This window comes from Trichomycterus rosablanca, chromosome 2, assembly GCF_030014385.1.
Source record: "Trichomycterus rosablanca isolate fTriRos1 chromosome 2, fTriRos1.hap1, whole genome shotgun sequence".
NCBI lineage: Eukaryota > Metazoa > Chordata > Actinopteri > Siluriformes > Trichomycteridae > Trichomycterus > Trichomycterus rosablanca.
This window is the reverse complement of record NC_085989.1, coordinates 21,549,210-21,565,699: the sequence shown is the minus strand read 5'-3', so window position 1 is coordinate 21,565,699 and position 16,490 is coordinate 21,549,210. Positions and strand designations below refer to the sequence as shown.

General features: G+C 38.3%; 2 protein-coding genes across 5 annotated transcripts; one reads left to right on the top strand and one right to left on the bottom strand.

Annotated features, from left to right (window-relative positions):
- Positions 1-1,972: 1,972 nt before the first annotated feature.
- On the bottom strand, positions 1,973-6,275 carry nudt1 (nudix (nucleoside diphosphate linked moiety X)-type motif 1). 4 transcript variants are annotated; one of them, XR_010009461.1, is made up of 5 exons: positions 6,193-6,275; positions 5,505-5,658; positions 3,252-3,397; positions 2,249-3,154; positions 1,973-2,154 (listed from the first exon to the last, which is right to left on the bottom strand). XR_010009461.1 is itself a non-coding variant. In XM_062990393.1 (5 exons), exons 2-4 carry the CDS (start codon positions 5,654-5,656, stop codon positions 2,982-2,984), a joined length of 471 nt encoding a protein of 156 aa, XP_062846463.1. In that variant the 5' UTR covers positions 5,657-5,658; positions 6,193-6,275; the 3' UTR covers positions 1,973-2,452; positions 2,942-2,981. The 4 variants fall into 4 exon arrangements, 3 of the variants coding, with proteins under 3 accessions (XP_062846463.1, XP_062846462.1, XP_062846461.1); XM_062990393.1 differs by having other exon boundaries at positions 1,973-2,452; positions 2,942-3,154; XM_062990392.1 differs by having other exon boundaries at positions 1,973-2,336; positions 2,942-3,154.
- Positions 6,276-7,231: 956 nt separating this feature from the next.
- mrm2 (mitochondrial rRNA methyltransferase 2) lies at positions 7,232-9,782 on the top strand. Its single transcript, XM_062990388.1, has 2 exons — positions 7,232-7,511; positions 9,358-9,782. Exons 1-2 carry the CDS (start codon positions 7,232-7,234, stop codon positions 9,780-9,782), a joined length of 705 nt encoding a protein of 234 aa, XP_062846458.1.
- The last annotated feature ends 6,708 nt before the right edge of the window (positions 9,783-16,490 follow it).

Below are 16,490 nucleotides of genomic sequence, written 5' to 3'. Positions count from 1 at the left end.
CAGACTCAGCAATCAGATCGCCTGACAGAAAATCGTAGTTTGTCCACAAAACAATGCCACAGAGTCCAATGGTGGCCATCACTACATCTGGCATTTGGCTTTGTTCCTGGTGATGTGAAGCTTGCATGCAGCTGCTTGGCCATAACAAAGCTTCTGGCACACCGTTTTTGTGCTGCACAGATTTGGAACTCTGCAGTTACTGAGTCAGCACTGTGTCTGTAACTTTTATTTACTTTGTGCTCAAGTGACCCCACTCTGTAACTGTATGTGGTGCCGAGCTGCTATGATTCCTAAACACTTACAGTGACTTGTTGCAATGGTGGTATTACCACTGGGTCACATCACCTTTTCTTATGGATAATAATTAATTGTTTGAGAACTGAAGATACTAATTTTTGCAAGTGAAAATTTTGCCTATTATTGCTGTATACAAGACATTAGCTGTTCAACATTCCATGGTTGGCCTTTTCTGATTCTCAGCTTCATAGCACCATACATTTTAAATACAAGACAGATCTGGACTGCCGATAGGCCAGTCAAGCACCCCCTCAAAAAAAACAAACAAACTGAAATGTAGACCTGTCTGACCACAGAACATACACTACCAGGCCAAAAAAAAAGGTCACACACTCTAATATTTGGTTGGACCGCATTTAGCTTTGATTACGGCACGCATTCGCTGTGGCATCGTTTCCACAAGCTTCTGCAATGTCACAACATTTATTTCTGTCCAGAGTTGCATTCATTTTTCCCCAAGATCTTGTATTGATGATGGGAGATTTGGACCACTGTGCAAAGTCTTCTCCAGCACATCCCAAAGATTCTCAATGGGGTTCAGGTCTGGACTCTGTGGTGGCCAATCCATGTGTGAAAATGATGTCTCATGCTCCCTGAAGCACTCTTTCACAATTTGAGCCCGATGAATCCTGGCCTTGTCATCTTGGAATATGCCCGTGCCATCAGGGAAGAAAAAATCCATTGATGGAATAACCTGGTGGTTCAGTATATTCAGGTAGTCAGCTGACCTCATTCTTTGGGCACATAACGTTGCTGAACCTAGACCTGACCAACTGCAGCAACCCCAGATCATAGCACTGCCCCCACAGGCTTGTACGGTAGGCACTAGGCATGATGGGTGCATCACTTCAGCCGCCTCTCTTCTTACCCTGATGCGCCCATCACTCTGGAACAGGGTAAATCTGGACTCATCAGACCACATGACCTTCTTCCATTGCTCCAGAGTCCAATCTTTATGCTCCCTAGCTAATTAAAGCCGTTTTTGCCGGTTAGCCTCACTGACAAGTGGTTTTCTTAAGGCTACACAGCTGTTTAGTCCCAATCCCTTGAGTTCCCTTCGCATTGTGCGTGTGGAAATGCTCTTACTTTCACTATTAAACATATCCCTGAGTTCTACTGTAGTTTTCTCTGCTTGATGCATGCCAATAATTTGACCCTTCTGAAACAGATCAACATCTTTTCCACGACCACAGGATGTGTCTTTCGACATAGTTGTTTAACAAATGAGAAGCTACTCACTGCATCAGTTAGGGTTAAATAACTTGTTGCCAGCTGAAACATAATCACCCATGCAGTAATTATGCAATGGGAGGCTCTTACCTATTTGCGTAGTTAAATCCAGGTGACCTTTTTTTTTTTTTGGCCAGGCAGTGTATTTCCACTGTCCTTTGGTCTATCTTAGATAACCTGGGAATTCGGCAGCGTTTCTCAAATGTAATATATGGTTTCCTCTTTGCATAATACAAATTTAGGTTGCTTTTCTTGAGGCAGCGGCAGATTGTGTTGGGTGAGAATGATTTTCCAAAGTACTCCCGGGCTCATGAGCTATGTCCAGCACAATTGCATGACAGTATCTCAGCAGCTTCCAAGGTTTCTTTTGACTCCCTGAATATTTAATGATGCATATGAAAAATATTTACTTCTATCTTTAAAAAGACTACAAAGATTTGTGGCTTGAAGTCTTTATTGTTGGCCTTATAAAATGCAGTTCGTGAGTAGAAAAGTAGAACATGTGCATAATATACCCCAATAAACCAACATACGTAGTTATAATATTACAAAAATATGAACAACTAATTTCAGAACAGCTAAACACCCCAAGGGTCAAATTGGTAAGTAAGGGCTTACTTTGGCCTTCTGTGGAAATAAATAATACAGTATTTCAATTATTTAGGCTTATTGAGGTTTAACAGTCCTACATTCTAAGATAATAATACAATTAATTTCCTACCATATTGTTGTCAGTCATAATCTTTGTATTGTATGGTGTTTCTGTTATATTGAGGTCCTCTAAAACATGTTGACAAACTCACAACATTCTGAAATAGGAAACAAATTCAAAACCACGTTCAAAATGAAATTCAGAATACACCGATTTCTTTAACAGCTAAACAACCCAAGGGTCAAACTGGTAAGTAAGGGTTACTTTGTCCTTCTGTAAAAATAAATAACACAGTATTACAATTGTTCATAGGCCTGTCACAATTATTTATGCTTACTAAGATTCAACAGTCCTACATTCTTAGATTATAATACAATCAATTTGCCACCATATTGTTATTGCCAGTCAAAATCTTTGTATTATATGGTGTCCTCTAAAACACTGACATTGTGTAAACTGTATTTAAGCAATAGGTTTTGTATGTTTTAAGCTAATTGCTATTCTTTCTAAAGTATACACTTATTACAGTAGTGTAAAATACAAGAACATATAAGAGTGACATGAATCCAACACATTGGATTACATTTAACATCTAAGTGGCAACTCAAATGATATAACCATGACAGTTCTAATTTGAGAATGTGAATCACTGCCCAGTCCGAGTGTGGGCAACATCTGGCCCAGCGGTCTATCTCTCATGAGCCGATTCCCTGCACACACATCCCCTCAGCAAAGTGTAAATGAGCTGTCACTCTGACTCACTTGGTTCAGATGATGCTCATTAGAGGTGTTGAGAGTCTGATCAAAGCTCCTTCACCTCACGCAGCTTGTGTTCCAGTATTAAGTCATGACCCTGGAATTTGAAGTAGCCCAAGAATTTCTTCTTCTGCAGCATCAGTGGAAACCACATGATGTCATCAGCCCACATTTCACCAAAAGGGATTTTGTCAACATCAAACCACTGAGGCCTCATTTCTAAAACAGAGAATATAGAGCACTGAATGCAGTGTACAGTTTCTAAATGTACAATGAAGAATGGACATGATTGTATTGCTGCACAGTTCAATATTACCTTCTGACTCTGTAGGCTCGCCGTTGTAGGTATCGGCACGGAATACATGCACATCCATCAGCTCTGTTTCTCCAACAAATTCAAACGTTATATTTCCAATCTTGTGCAGTGTATCTGTGGTAAGGCCACTTTCCTCCAGTAGTTCTCTTTAAAAACAGGACATTCTGAATTAAGAAACAAGTCATAAAGCACTTATATTTCAGAATACACTGGATTCACACAATAAAGAATGGTGCTTATGTGCTACTAGCGTTCAACTAACCCAGGGGTTTTCAACCTGTACTTGTCTGGGGGGGCGCGAGTGCCTGACCGGGGGGCGTGGCATTACGAGATTTTTTTACTTCTAAAACTAAAGCAATTCATTTGTCACCCACGGGAGACATATTTCATTACTCTAACTGACCAAGCTCACACGCACGTTTAATGTTATTCAGTTCCGTCTGAAAAAAACCTTCAAAATAGAGCTAACAGCGAAGATAACCGGTGACAAAAGCAACGACCGCTGTTATAGGACGTGTTTGTGTCTTTAAGAGAGACGCTCTGTTCACAGTATCGATTATAAGTGACTCGGGAGCATAAGTTTCTTTTCTCAGTCATCTCTTCGTGTTTACTGTTATAATGAATGTTGCGCTTGTAAATAAACACCAACTACTACAGAACATTTTGTGTGACTCGCTTACCTTAAAAAGCTCAGGCTTAATTATACTGAGTATTACCACAGAGTCAGAGTCGTTCTGCCTGTGGAGCTAAACGTTTTCAGTCAGAGCAGATGATCCCGAACTAACCAACTTAGTAATTGATGAACTTTTGTCTATGCTTGACTCTGTGAAGTAACGTTTTCTGCTCTCATCTACATCAAAAAGCAAGAACCGCTTATGATTTACCAAAGTGAACCACGAATTTATATAATGTGCTGATAGAATCGGCTCAGATGGGGTCGGACTGTATTATCTTTTTAAAATAATATTTTCAATCAGCAAAATTATATAATGTGCACAACATTAATTACGTTCTTTTAGCTTGTCAGAAGCTTTCTCAATGATGGAGGGGGGCTTGGCGCAAGTTCATGGTTGGCACACGAAGGGGGGCGCATGTCCAAAAAGGTTGAAAACCCCTGAACTAACCAATGCTAAACTGGATTTACTTTAAAGATTTGCAACAACTACTTGAAGACCAATGTAGATCAAGTAGTGATAACCACAGTTGACCTAAAAAGTGGTAGCCTAGTGGGTAGAGCTTTGGGCTGTCAATTGCAAGGTTGAGAGTTTGAATCTCAGCTCCGCTGTGCAGCCACTGTTGGGCCCTTGAGCAAGGCCCTTAACCCTCTTGGCTTCAGGGGCGCCGTACAATATCCGACCCTGCGCTCTGACCCCAACTTCCAAACAAGCTGGGATATGCAAAGAAAGAATTTTGTTGGGGTGAAATCATCCCGGGATAACATAAATCATCTGATTTTGCACAAACCTGAGTTCTTACCATCAATACCAAATACTAAAAAAATTCCAACATTCAACTTTTTTACTTAAATTGTTATGCAAATTTATATGAGTTGCAATAAAAACACTGTATTCATTTTGAAAAATATGCTAAATAAAGTATAAGTTATTTATAAAGACATTCTATTCTTAACCCCATTAATTGTTTATCAGGGCCTTACTTGAAGACAGAGCAAGCCAAGCATTCAGTAACATCACAATAAGTTCTAAGCTGGGATAAAATGGATCATCTGATTTTGATCTTCTGATCTTGAGTTCTTACCATCCATTCCAAATACTACAAATTCCAACATTCAGCTTTTTACTTAAATTGTTATGCAGATGTATTTAAATTAGTAAAAGAAATATTTATTTAAATGAATAAAAAAAAACACTGTAATGCAAAATAATGCATTTTTCCTAGTGGTCTTTGACTTTAGGTCTTTACTATTTGCAGATACTTAACAACTTATTATAACTACTCAACCTATTACACCATAAGAAATGAACAGTGAATAAATGTAAAAAAAAATCCAAATTTATATAAACTTATATTTTGGGAAATATTGTTGAAATTGTATTAAAGACAGATGATTAGGAGATAACAAGTAGTGGACTGTGTGTCAATTAAACCACTATGCTGTGAAGGAAACTGCATATTACAATACTAAACAGTGTGTATGATAGGTATACGATTACTGTAGTATGTAGTATGATTGCAGTTTGAACTTAACAAGTAACATATTTAATTCAGTAATATATATTTGGTTTGTTTTACCGTCTTGCAGCCTGTTCTATGCTCTCTCCTGGTTGAACTTTGCCTCCAAAGCCATTCCACTTGCCTGCTCCGAAGCCACGCTTCTTCATGCCAAGCAGCACTCGTTTAGGTTGCACCACCAGCACCAGCGTCAACAGCTTCCGTGTAAACATTTCTTAATAAAAAGACAATAATACAGTAATACAAATTACATTTGCTGAATACTTGTCGTCTCACTTCCAGACTTTATCACCAATTTCAAACATTGATTATATTAGAAAAGGAAAAAAAATAGGATGTAACTTGCATTAGAAAAACAAAACAGTGCATTAACACTAATGAATTTTCTTAAAATTTAGAACTGTACTGTATTGTTTTTATATTACTTGGAAAAAAGTGTTTCCAGTGTAACTATTTTATGATTATTATGATTATATAAAGAAAACCGTCAGTAAACATTGGCTTTTATTTTCGGTTAAAATGGACAAAATTAAACAAATTGTCTTTAACTGCAGGTTAACTCGATATTCGCACAACTGAGAATAACACTCTGACAGCTGCGTACTTAGACGAATCGAAATCAAATAACTGAACGGAACACCGTGACTATCTTACAACGGTTTCAATTGAGCTAACAGCAAAACTGTCTGCCAAAAGAACTTTATGGAAATAATATAATTATTTTATAACATTATTATAACATTATTACCTTAATGTAAAAGTAAACTGAAACAGTAAAAAAGCTGAAGTAACCAAGTGCAGTAAATTCAAATAAATGTTATGAATTCTTGTGGCTCCAGTTTCATTCCCGCGTGCTGTTTTGGGTGATCACGTGGTAAGAGCCACTGGCCAGTGTGGATTACTATACCATAGTGATCGGCTTCTCAGATTCACACACCCTTACACTTCAGAACTATGGCATACACAGATCTATTAAAACCATACGCCCCGCCCAGCGGATGTTCGCGCTGTAGCGTGTTACGTTGAAATAATACCGGTCAGAATCAAGGTTATTGTATTTATGAACTGTAGGAATCGACTTCGGGATTCATTTTACATTTACATTTATGGCATGGCTTCTGATCACTAGTCCAGTACCTTAACCACTAAGCCACCACTGCCTTTTGCCCAAATCAATGTAAACATTTTATAATAGTTTATTTTGTCATATTAGGTTCGAGTTTTCAGTATGTGTGTATTGAATTAAAATGACAATTTTAGTCTTGTGGTGCTTGGTTGAGTATCACAGACTCAAAGCAAAGTTCATACCTAGTTGCCTGTTGTCAGAGATTTATTTAGGCATTTAAAATAAAACAACTTGCCACTATATCTACATTTTAATATAGACACCCGGTTTTATTTATTCATTCATTTAAGGTTTTAATTTACCGTGTTTTTGCACAAACGTAAGCAAGATTCAAATTATTGCATTGAATCGACTCTCAGGTTTTGGGGTCGACTCTTATATTCCGAAGCCTGGATCGGAGAGTCGGCTCTATGGGAACGAATCCCAGTCTACGCTACAGTAATAGTAACGCTTTATGCTGGTGACAGCTACAAAGAGAAAAACAAAAACATAAACCGAGACTAACATACTGTTTTGTATTTAACGTTGAGTTGTGATAAAGGCTGTATGTTGTCCTGAAGGTGGTACTGACCCCGTGACTTACAAACATACATAGACTTCTAACCGGCTAGCACAAATGAACACGTGCGTAAAAGTTCCAGAATTCAGCCGATCGTAAACAATGTGGAACATTTTATATGTGCAGACACGCTGGGTTCACAGCTCAGCACGCCTCCTGAAGAAGAGTGGTACTGAACACAGGTGGATGGTGCGGCAGATGAGAGATCCTTTCGTTAAAGCCGCTCAGTCTCAGAATTACCGCTGCAGGAGCGCATTTAAACTGCTGGAACTGGATGAGAAATACTGCCTACTGAAACCTGGATTCAGTGTTATAGACTGCGGTGCTGCACCTGGAGCATGGAGTCAAGTCGCTGTGCAAAGGGTCAACTCAACTAGGGAATGTAAGTTCATTCATTCAATCATATCATAACCACTTCATCTTGATCATGATCGGGGTGTATGTTGGGCCAGGGTTATGGAATCTCTGGGAACAGGGAATACATCCTGGACTGGACCCTTGTCCAGCACTAGGCAACACACAACTATATTCATGACCTAAAAGGTAGCACTGTCGCCTCACAGCAAGAAGGTCCTGGGTTCGATTCCCAGGTGGGGTGGTCCCGGTCCTTTCTGTGTGGAGTTTGCATGGGTTTTCTCCGTGAGCTCCGGTTTCCTCCCACAGTCCAAAGACATGCAAGTGAGGTGAATTGGAGATACAAAATTGTCCATGACTGTGTTTGACATTGAACTTGTGAACTTATGAACCTTGTGTAATGAGTACTACCGTTTCTGTCATGAATGTAACCAAAGCGTGTAAAACATGACGTTAAAATCCTAATAAATCAATCAATCAATACCTAAAAGAAACCAGTCCACCTACTGCAGTCAAGTCGCTGTGCAAAGGGTCAACTCAACCAGGGAATGTAAGTTCATTCATTCATTCATAATATATTTTTAGTAACCACTTCATCTTGATCATGATCGGGGTGTATCTTGGGTCAGGGTCGTGGGATCTCTGGGAACAGGGAATACATCCTGGACTGGACCCTTGTCTAGCACTAGGCAACACACAACTATATTCATTACCTAAAAGGTAGCACTGTCGCCTCACAGCAAGAAGGTCCTGGGTTCGATTCCCAAGTGGGGTGGTCCCGGTCCTTTCTGTGTGGAGTTTGCATGTTGTCCCCGTGTATGCATGGGTTTCCTCCCACAGTCCAAAGACATGCAGGTGCATGAGGTGAATTGGAGATACAAAATTGTCCATGACTGTGTTTGACATTGAACTTGTGAACTTATGAACCTTGTGTAATGAGTACCTACCTCTCCTGTCATGAATGTAACCAAAGTGCGTACATTAAATGTGACGTTAAAATCCTAATAATTAAATAAATCATCATCTAAAAGAAACCAGTCCACCTACTGCGGGTGTTTAGGGCATTAGAAAGAAACCGAGTATCCTGGAAAAAACAAAGTAGACAAAGGGAAAACAAGCCAAACATGGCACAGAAGGTGAAACTGGACACTGTGCGACACCCACTCTGCGGCACTATTAATGAGACTTTAATGTTTTGGGAACTGAGGACAGGAACTATAGCAGTTTTGCAAGTGGAATTTGTGTCCATTCTTGCTTGTTTCAAGACTTCAGCTGCTTAACAATCACTGTTGTCTGATTCTCTACTTCATGCTGCACTATACATTTTCAACAGGAGGCAGATCTGGACTGCAGGCAGGCACATATATTCTTTGTCTACAAAGCCTGCTGTTGCAGCTCGTACAGAATGAGGCTTGGCATTGTCTTGCTGAAGTATTCATAGACTTCCCTGGAAAAGATGTTGCAAGTCACCCATGCCATGAGCACTGATGAATCCCCGTATCATGACAGATGTTGGTTTATCAGTTTTAACTAATAACACTCTGTTGGTCCTGTTCATCTTTGGCACAGAAAATTTAACCCTAACATTGGACTCCACCATGGCACACCACCACAGTAGCACACTGGTTTCTCATGCAGTGCCAACTAAGAGCTCAAAGGTCATGTTCATTCAACAACAGTTTCCGGCTTTGCCCTACACAGACTGAGGTCTCCCCAGATTTCCTGAATCTTTTCACAATATTATTAACAGTAGATGGTAAAAACAGTTATTTACAATCTTGCATTGAGAAATGTTCTTTTTGAACTGATTGATAATTCTCTTAAAGTTTGGCACAAGGTTGTGAGACATGACTCATCATTTTCTGTTGTTGCAGGGCCAGATTTACCCACAGGGACTGTAATTGGAGTAGATCTGCTGCACATTGCTCCTTTGGAAGGTGCCAACTTTCTGTCCAACTCGGATATTACCAGTCCTACCACTCACACAGAGCTGCAGAGGCTCCTTCCTCAAGCCTATGCTGATGTCATCCTCAGTGACATGGCACCTAATGCCACTGGGCACAGGGAGCTGGACCATGAGAGACTTGTGTTTATGTGTCTTTCCTTGCTGGAACTGGCACAAAAGTTGCTGCGACCTGGAGGTTCTCTGCTCTGCAAGTACTGGGACGGAGCACTTACACATAAGCTCAAAGAGGGTCTGACTCGTGCTTTTCAAGACGTGAGGACTGTGAAGCCCAAAGCGAGCAGAAAAGAGTCAGCCGAGCTGTATTTCCTGGCCAGGACGTTCAGGAAAATGTAGCTTGTTTCATGGACGCTGAATAAGCTTTATTTATTTATCTTGTTTCAGATGTACACTTTTTTTTTACATTGGTCACTTCAGCTAGAGAGTAGTTCAACTAATTTCGTCAATTTTTAAAACTCAAACGGTAACTCAAGTTTATTAGTCAGTGGTGAATCATAACCGGGCTTTTGAGCTTGTTGGTCATCTCAGTCCAATAAACCATGGCCATTAAATGCAGATATAACACACCAAGCACTTAATTAGGTATTTAATTATTAGGTATGTCGAAAGGGATCCCCATAGGACAAGATGTTATTTGGGTGATAAACCATTCTCAGCACTACAGTGACACTAACTCGCTAATGAAGTGTGTGTTTTTAAAGCAATAAGCCACGAGAGGCCGTGCATTACTGTGATTTTAGCATGGGGATGACGTTTTTGGCACGACGCGAAGCGGAGTGCCTAAAACTTCTTTCCCCGTGCTAAAATCATAACAGTAATGCACGGTCTCGAGTGGCTTATTGCTTTTATAAAACGGCGGTCAACATAAAATATAATAAATACAACAATGTTTAATTCATAAATGTATTTATTGTGTATAAACTTACAATAAAGCATTCTTCCGCGACGCAAAATAGTTCGATTAACAGTGTTGCTAGGCAACATGAGGGCGAAAATAACATTAACTTTTTATTTTCAGTGGCGTATTAATATGGAATGATGTGAGGTGGTCCTAGGTGTGCGTTTATCGGGGATTTTACAACGGCTTCGAACGCGGCTCAGCCAATCAGATTTTAGGACCGGAACTATCCGTTTTATAATGGGATTTTTTTTTTTGACTGCCGTTTTATAAAAGCAATAAGCCACTCGAGACCGTGCATTACTGTTATGATTTTAGCACGGGGAAAGAAGTTTTAGGCGTCATCCCCGTGCTAAAATCACAGTAATGCACGGCCTCTCGTGGCTTATTGCTTTATTTAACACCTCTTTTAATTGATACATGGAGTACAGTGATGGCAAAGTGTACAAAGCAACTGATGGGCTACAGTTAGTCATTTACATGTACATGTTTGGATATATACGTATATATGTACACATTTGAATATATTCCTCCAATTACTTATTTAGGGATTTGTTAATTCACAGATTTAAACATTTTGTGTTTAACCAAAATCTTACACTCTTACATCACTTGTAGTATATCTGTTTTTGGAACATGTTATTAAGCTAACTGGTTTAGCATGCATGTTTTCATTTGAAAGTAACGTTTGTGTTACCCTGCCGACATGTAATGTTTAGTCAAAAAGAAGACACACACCCCCATTTATTAAAAAAAAATAGTGTTATACCCACTACCGTGTGCTATCTATCCAAATGATACACAATTTACAGGGAGTGTTTGTTGTACCTCATGGCTGCACAAAGCAAGACTGCTACCAGGGCTTTTTTTTTGTGCTACCATGGCTAGATTCTTAAGCAAGTCCATTTTTCTTTAACTACCTCAGGGGTAGCAGAGAGACTGTGCTCCAATCTTGTACCTAATGTGTATGAGAAAAGGCAAAAGGATATATGCTACCAAAAACTCAGTTGTACTGATATTGGTAATAAAATAATTGGTTCTGTCATTTGTTACATGATTTAAATTTACCTCAAATCACACTGTGCAAAGTTTTAAACCTTTTTAGATTACCTGAATTTCTGCATTAATCATCAACAGGACATATTTGAAACAAAGTATGTGAACCCTTGTATTTAATAACTGACAAAACTTGCTTAAGCAACCAGTAACATTTTCAGGAGCCCCTGACCAGACCAAACAGTGAGGTTGAAGTTTTGTTTTGGGTTTTTGCATAAACAGCCCTTATACCACAGCATACCACAGCCTCTTACTTGCCATTTCAGTATTATGGATGTGACATTCAAACTCGTATTGACCTGCTAAGAGTCTCATTGCCGGTGCAAGCTCAGCATTAGTGGCATAGTGGGCAGAACTTGTAATATGCAGCAAGTATTTAAAAATATATATACAGTAGACCCTTGACTTACGAATTTAATTGGTTCTGAAGGGCTGTTCTTAAGTCAAAATGTTCATTAGTTAAATCTATTTTTCTCATAAGAAATAATGTAAATGGAATTAATCCGTGCCAGACCTCCCAAACCACCCCCTTACCTAACCTTTCTAATGTCTTAAATTGTCTTTTTTTGTTATAAATACAAGTATATTTTCCCTTAAATCTTAAATTATAGAATAGACATTCCTGTAATAAACAATAATAAACAACAATACACAGTAGTACTGTACATAAATACACACCACATTTCAATTCAGTACGTGTGCTGTACCATACACCATAATACATTTCCTTCTTTTTTTATAAAATGTATCTACCAGAAACAACAATAACTTTCTCTGCACCTTCTTTGAGGCCATTTTAATATTTAATTTTACAAAATATAAAAAAAAGATTGTTCGTAACCCAAAATGTTCGTATGGTAAACCGTTCATAACCCAAGGGTCCACTGTACATAGAAATTCATAAACATTACAAATGTAAGACATAGAAATACAGTTAGTACCAAGAATATAAAAAAGGGTAGAACAAAACCCCACACAACGGAAAAAGAATCAGTGTAGTGTCAATACCCAGTGTAGTGGCATTACCCAGAAAATGCATGATTGATTGGTAAAAATAGAATATACAGTGTCATACAGTAATTGTTCCAGTTTCTCTGGCCTTTTCCCCATTAACTCTTCTGTGTAAATGTTATGCATTTTCTCCAAACCTATGGCATTACACACCCTTATCAGCTATTAAAAGTCAGACATGACTGTTGCCCTTTAATTAGTTCAGTCTTTCACAGAAAATACGACTAAACCCTCCCTTTCATTAACGTAAAATCTAAAAAAAAATATTTTAAACTAAACTACAAGTTACAATTCTGTCACACTGGCATTTAGTATTTTGCATCTTCTCTTTGCCAACATTTACAATTTACATAGTCTTCTCCTATAATGGCTGCTGGGAACAAGGAATCTGTGAGCATTTATCAATACAAAATCTCTCCAGATTTTCCAGGATTTCAAAGCATTTTAGGTACCATCAGACAAAACTTGCTTAAGCAACCAGTAACATTTTCAGGAGCCCCTGACCAGACCAAACAGTGAGGTTGAAGTTTTGTTTTGGGTTTTTGCATAAACAGCCCTTATACCACAGCATACCACAGCCTCTTACTTGGCTGGACTTCACCAATTCAAAACACAAATTATGTTCTTTTGACCCAACTGTCAAATTATTAGTGTGTTTTGAATTATTGCCATGTTGCATCTTTCATCTTAGAGTGAGTTTCAGGTGATTTACTGCTGGTCTGACATTTTACTCTAACCTTTAATTATTGTTTTGAAGCACCAAATCACCCCCAAAACATTATGCTCCTTCCACCATGCCTTATAAATGGGATAGGGTGTTTATGTTAGTATTTTTCTCCACTAAATGTAACATTTCTGTCATCATCTTTTGTCTTAACTATTTATAAAATGTGAAGGAGATTTTTTCAATGGTGCACAATGAACAGTTTTTGCATATGGGGTGTTCTTATAGTAGACAGAAATTAAAGAAAGTCTTTCGTTTTGTTTTTCTTTTTTAACCTATTTTAGTATTGAATGTTGTGTTTTGGTTTGATCTCTGCAGGAAATCTACTTCTAGTAGGATAGCAACAGTATTTCATTTTCTTTTTTTCTTTTTTTTAGTTTGTCATGTTGCATATTGATTAACACTCATGTCTTAACAGATGCTTCTAAAGCATTTCCACTGTATGAAAAAAAAAAAAAGGCCAGTCTAGACTGTAAATAATTTATCAGTTTAAAAAAACTGGTGTTTGGGGATTATTAGTTTGAGCAAAATGTTTTGTTTATGATTGGCTAAAAATCAGACCACATTCTATCACTGCAAAGGGTATTTTTAAACAGTAACATCATAAGAATGTGCAGTTGAGACGTTTGTCCTTTTAGGCATAGGTCGTAATAACTACTAAGTGCTGTTGCAGCAAATCTGCCTGTAGTTATGGGCCTGTAGTAGATATGGGCCATTTCAGTATTATGGATGTGACATTCAAACTCGTATTGACCTGCTAAGAGTCTCATTGCCGGTGCAAGCTCAGCATTAGTGGCATAGTGGGCAGAACTTGTAATATGCAGCAAGTATTTAAAAATATATATACAGTAGACCCTTGACTTACGAATTTAATTGGTTCTGAAGGGCTGTTCTTAAGTCAAAATGTTCATTAGTTAAATCTATTTTTCTCATAAGAAATAATGTAAATGGAATTAATCCGTGCCAGACCTCCCAAACCACCCCCTTACCTAACCTTTCTAATGTCTTAAATTGTCTTTTTTTGTTATAAATACAAGTATATTTTCCCTTAAATCTTAAATTATAGAATAGACATTCCTGTAATAAACAATAATAAACAACAATACACAGTAGTACTGTACATAAATACACACCACATTTCAATTCAGTACGTGTGCTGTACCATACACCATAATACATTTCCTTCTTTTTTTATAAAATGTATCTACCAGAAACAACAATAACTTTCTCTGCACCTTCTTTGAGGCCATTTTAATATTTAATTTTACAAAATATAAAGAAAACACCGAAAAAACACCATCTGCTGTCCACTCACTGTATATATAGAGAGAGAAAGACGGTCGGAGTTAACTTGTTCGTGACGTCACGTGTTTTGCGAATTTCGGTTTGTAATCCGAAATTTGTTCGTACTTTAAGTAGAAAAAGATTGTTCGTAACCCAAAATGTTCGTATGGTAAACCGTTCATAACCCAAGGGTCCACTGTACATAGAAATTCATAAACATTACAAATGTAAGACATAGAAATACAGTTAGTACCAAGAATATAAAAAAGGGTAGAACAAAACCCCACACAACGGAAAAAGAATCAGTGTAGTGTCAATACCCAGTGTAGTGGCATTACCCAGAAAATGCATGATTGATTGGTAAAAATAGAATATACAGTGTCATACAGTAATTGTTCCAGTTTCTCTGGCCTTTTCCCCATTAACTCTTCTGTGTAAATGTTATGCATTTTCTCCAAACCTATGGCATTACACACCCTTATCAGCTATTAAAAGTCAGACATGACTGTTGCCCTTTAATTAGTTCAGTCTTTCACAGAAAATACGACTAAACCCTCCCTTTCATTAACGTAAAATCTAAAAAAAAATATTTTAAACTAAACTACAAGTTACAATTCTGTCACACTGGCATTTAGTATTTTGCATCTTCTCTTTGCCAACATTTACAATTTACATAGTCTTCTCCTATAATGGCTGCTGGGAACAAGGAATCTGTGAGCATTTATCAATACAAAATCTCTCCAGATTTTCCAGGATTTCAAAGCATTTTAGGTACCATCAGGCACTGGATGTTTAGTTTCTTAGATTAGCTTGATAAAGCCTAAATTAATAAACACATTATACTTTCTTAATACGGCATTAATACATGACATTATAGGCAGCACAGTAATGCAGTATACTGTATGGGTGTCAGACAGCTCCAGGATTCTGAGGACCTAGGTTTAAATTTAGCCTCCAGTTACTGCCTGGGAGGAGTTTAACATATTCTCCCCTTATTAGTGTGGGTTTGCTCTGGGTACTGCTGTTTTCACCTACCTTTTAAAAATGGCAGAGGCAGACTGGCTACACTTATGGCCCCGACATGTGAGTAAGTGGATTTCACACTGCAGGAGTTCATGCACATCAAAGTCTTTGTCTTCATTGACTATAATTTGCACACAGGTGCACAGTCTCAAACAGCTTCCTAAAATGGTTACCATATAATTAGAAAGAATATATAAAAAAAACATCAGGGCAAGTTTGCCAGAGAAGACTTGCATGTTGCATCTTTCATCTTAGTGTAAGCTGTAGCCTAGTGGTTAAGGTACTGGACTAGTAATCAGAAGGTCGCTGGTTCAAGCCCCACCACTGCTGCTGCTGTTGGGCCCTTGAGCAAGGCCCTTATACCTCGAATGTAAACTGTAAATGCAATGTCACTTTGGATAAAGGCGTCTGCTAAATGTAAGTTTAGGTGATTTAATGCTGGTCTGATATTTTATTCTACATTTCTTGTAACTACTACAAGGTGAGTTCATATGTGATCAGCCTTGTGCACGGAGAGACACACCCTGATTAGCATTATTCCTCTACTCTGTGCAGATGACATCAATCAGCCAGCAGAGGTCATAATTGCATCAGTTATGAGGTCCCTATCCGGCTTCCCCCTGGATGAACAACAGCCAAACGCCCAGCCCAGCCGGATGGCAGAGCTGAGATTCGATATGATGTATTCGAAATCCTAGCTCTGGTGTGCTAGCATATTTTACTGCTGCGCCATCTGAGCGGCAATTTATTTTTTTATAGTGTGTTATATTGCATATTGATTACCACTCATGTTTTAACAGATGTGTCTGAAGCTTTTCCATTGTATGGATTTCTACAGTTCCTCTGTTTTAATAATGGTTTACACGAACAGATCCTTCTTGAGGAAAAAAGTGCCCAGTCTAGACTGAAGATAATTGTCTAGACTGAAAACTGTTGTTTGTGTGTTATTAGTTATTAGGATTAGTGATGCACCAGTGCTTTACTGGGGGACTGGAAATTGGAGATGTCTAGAAGCAACAGTGCGTCCAAAATCTAAATACAAATTGTC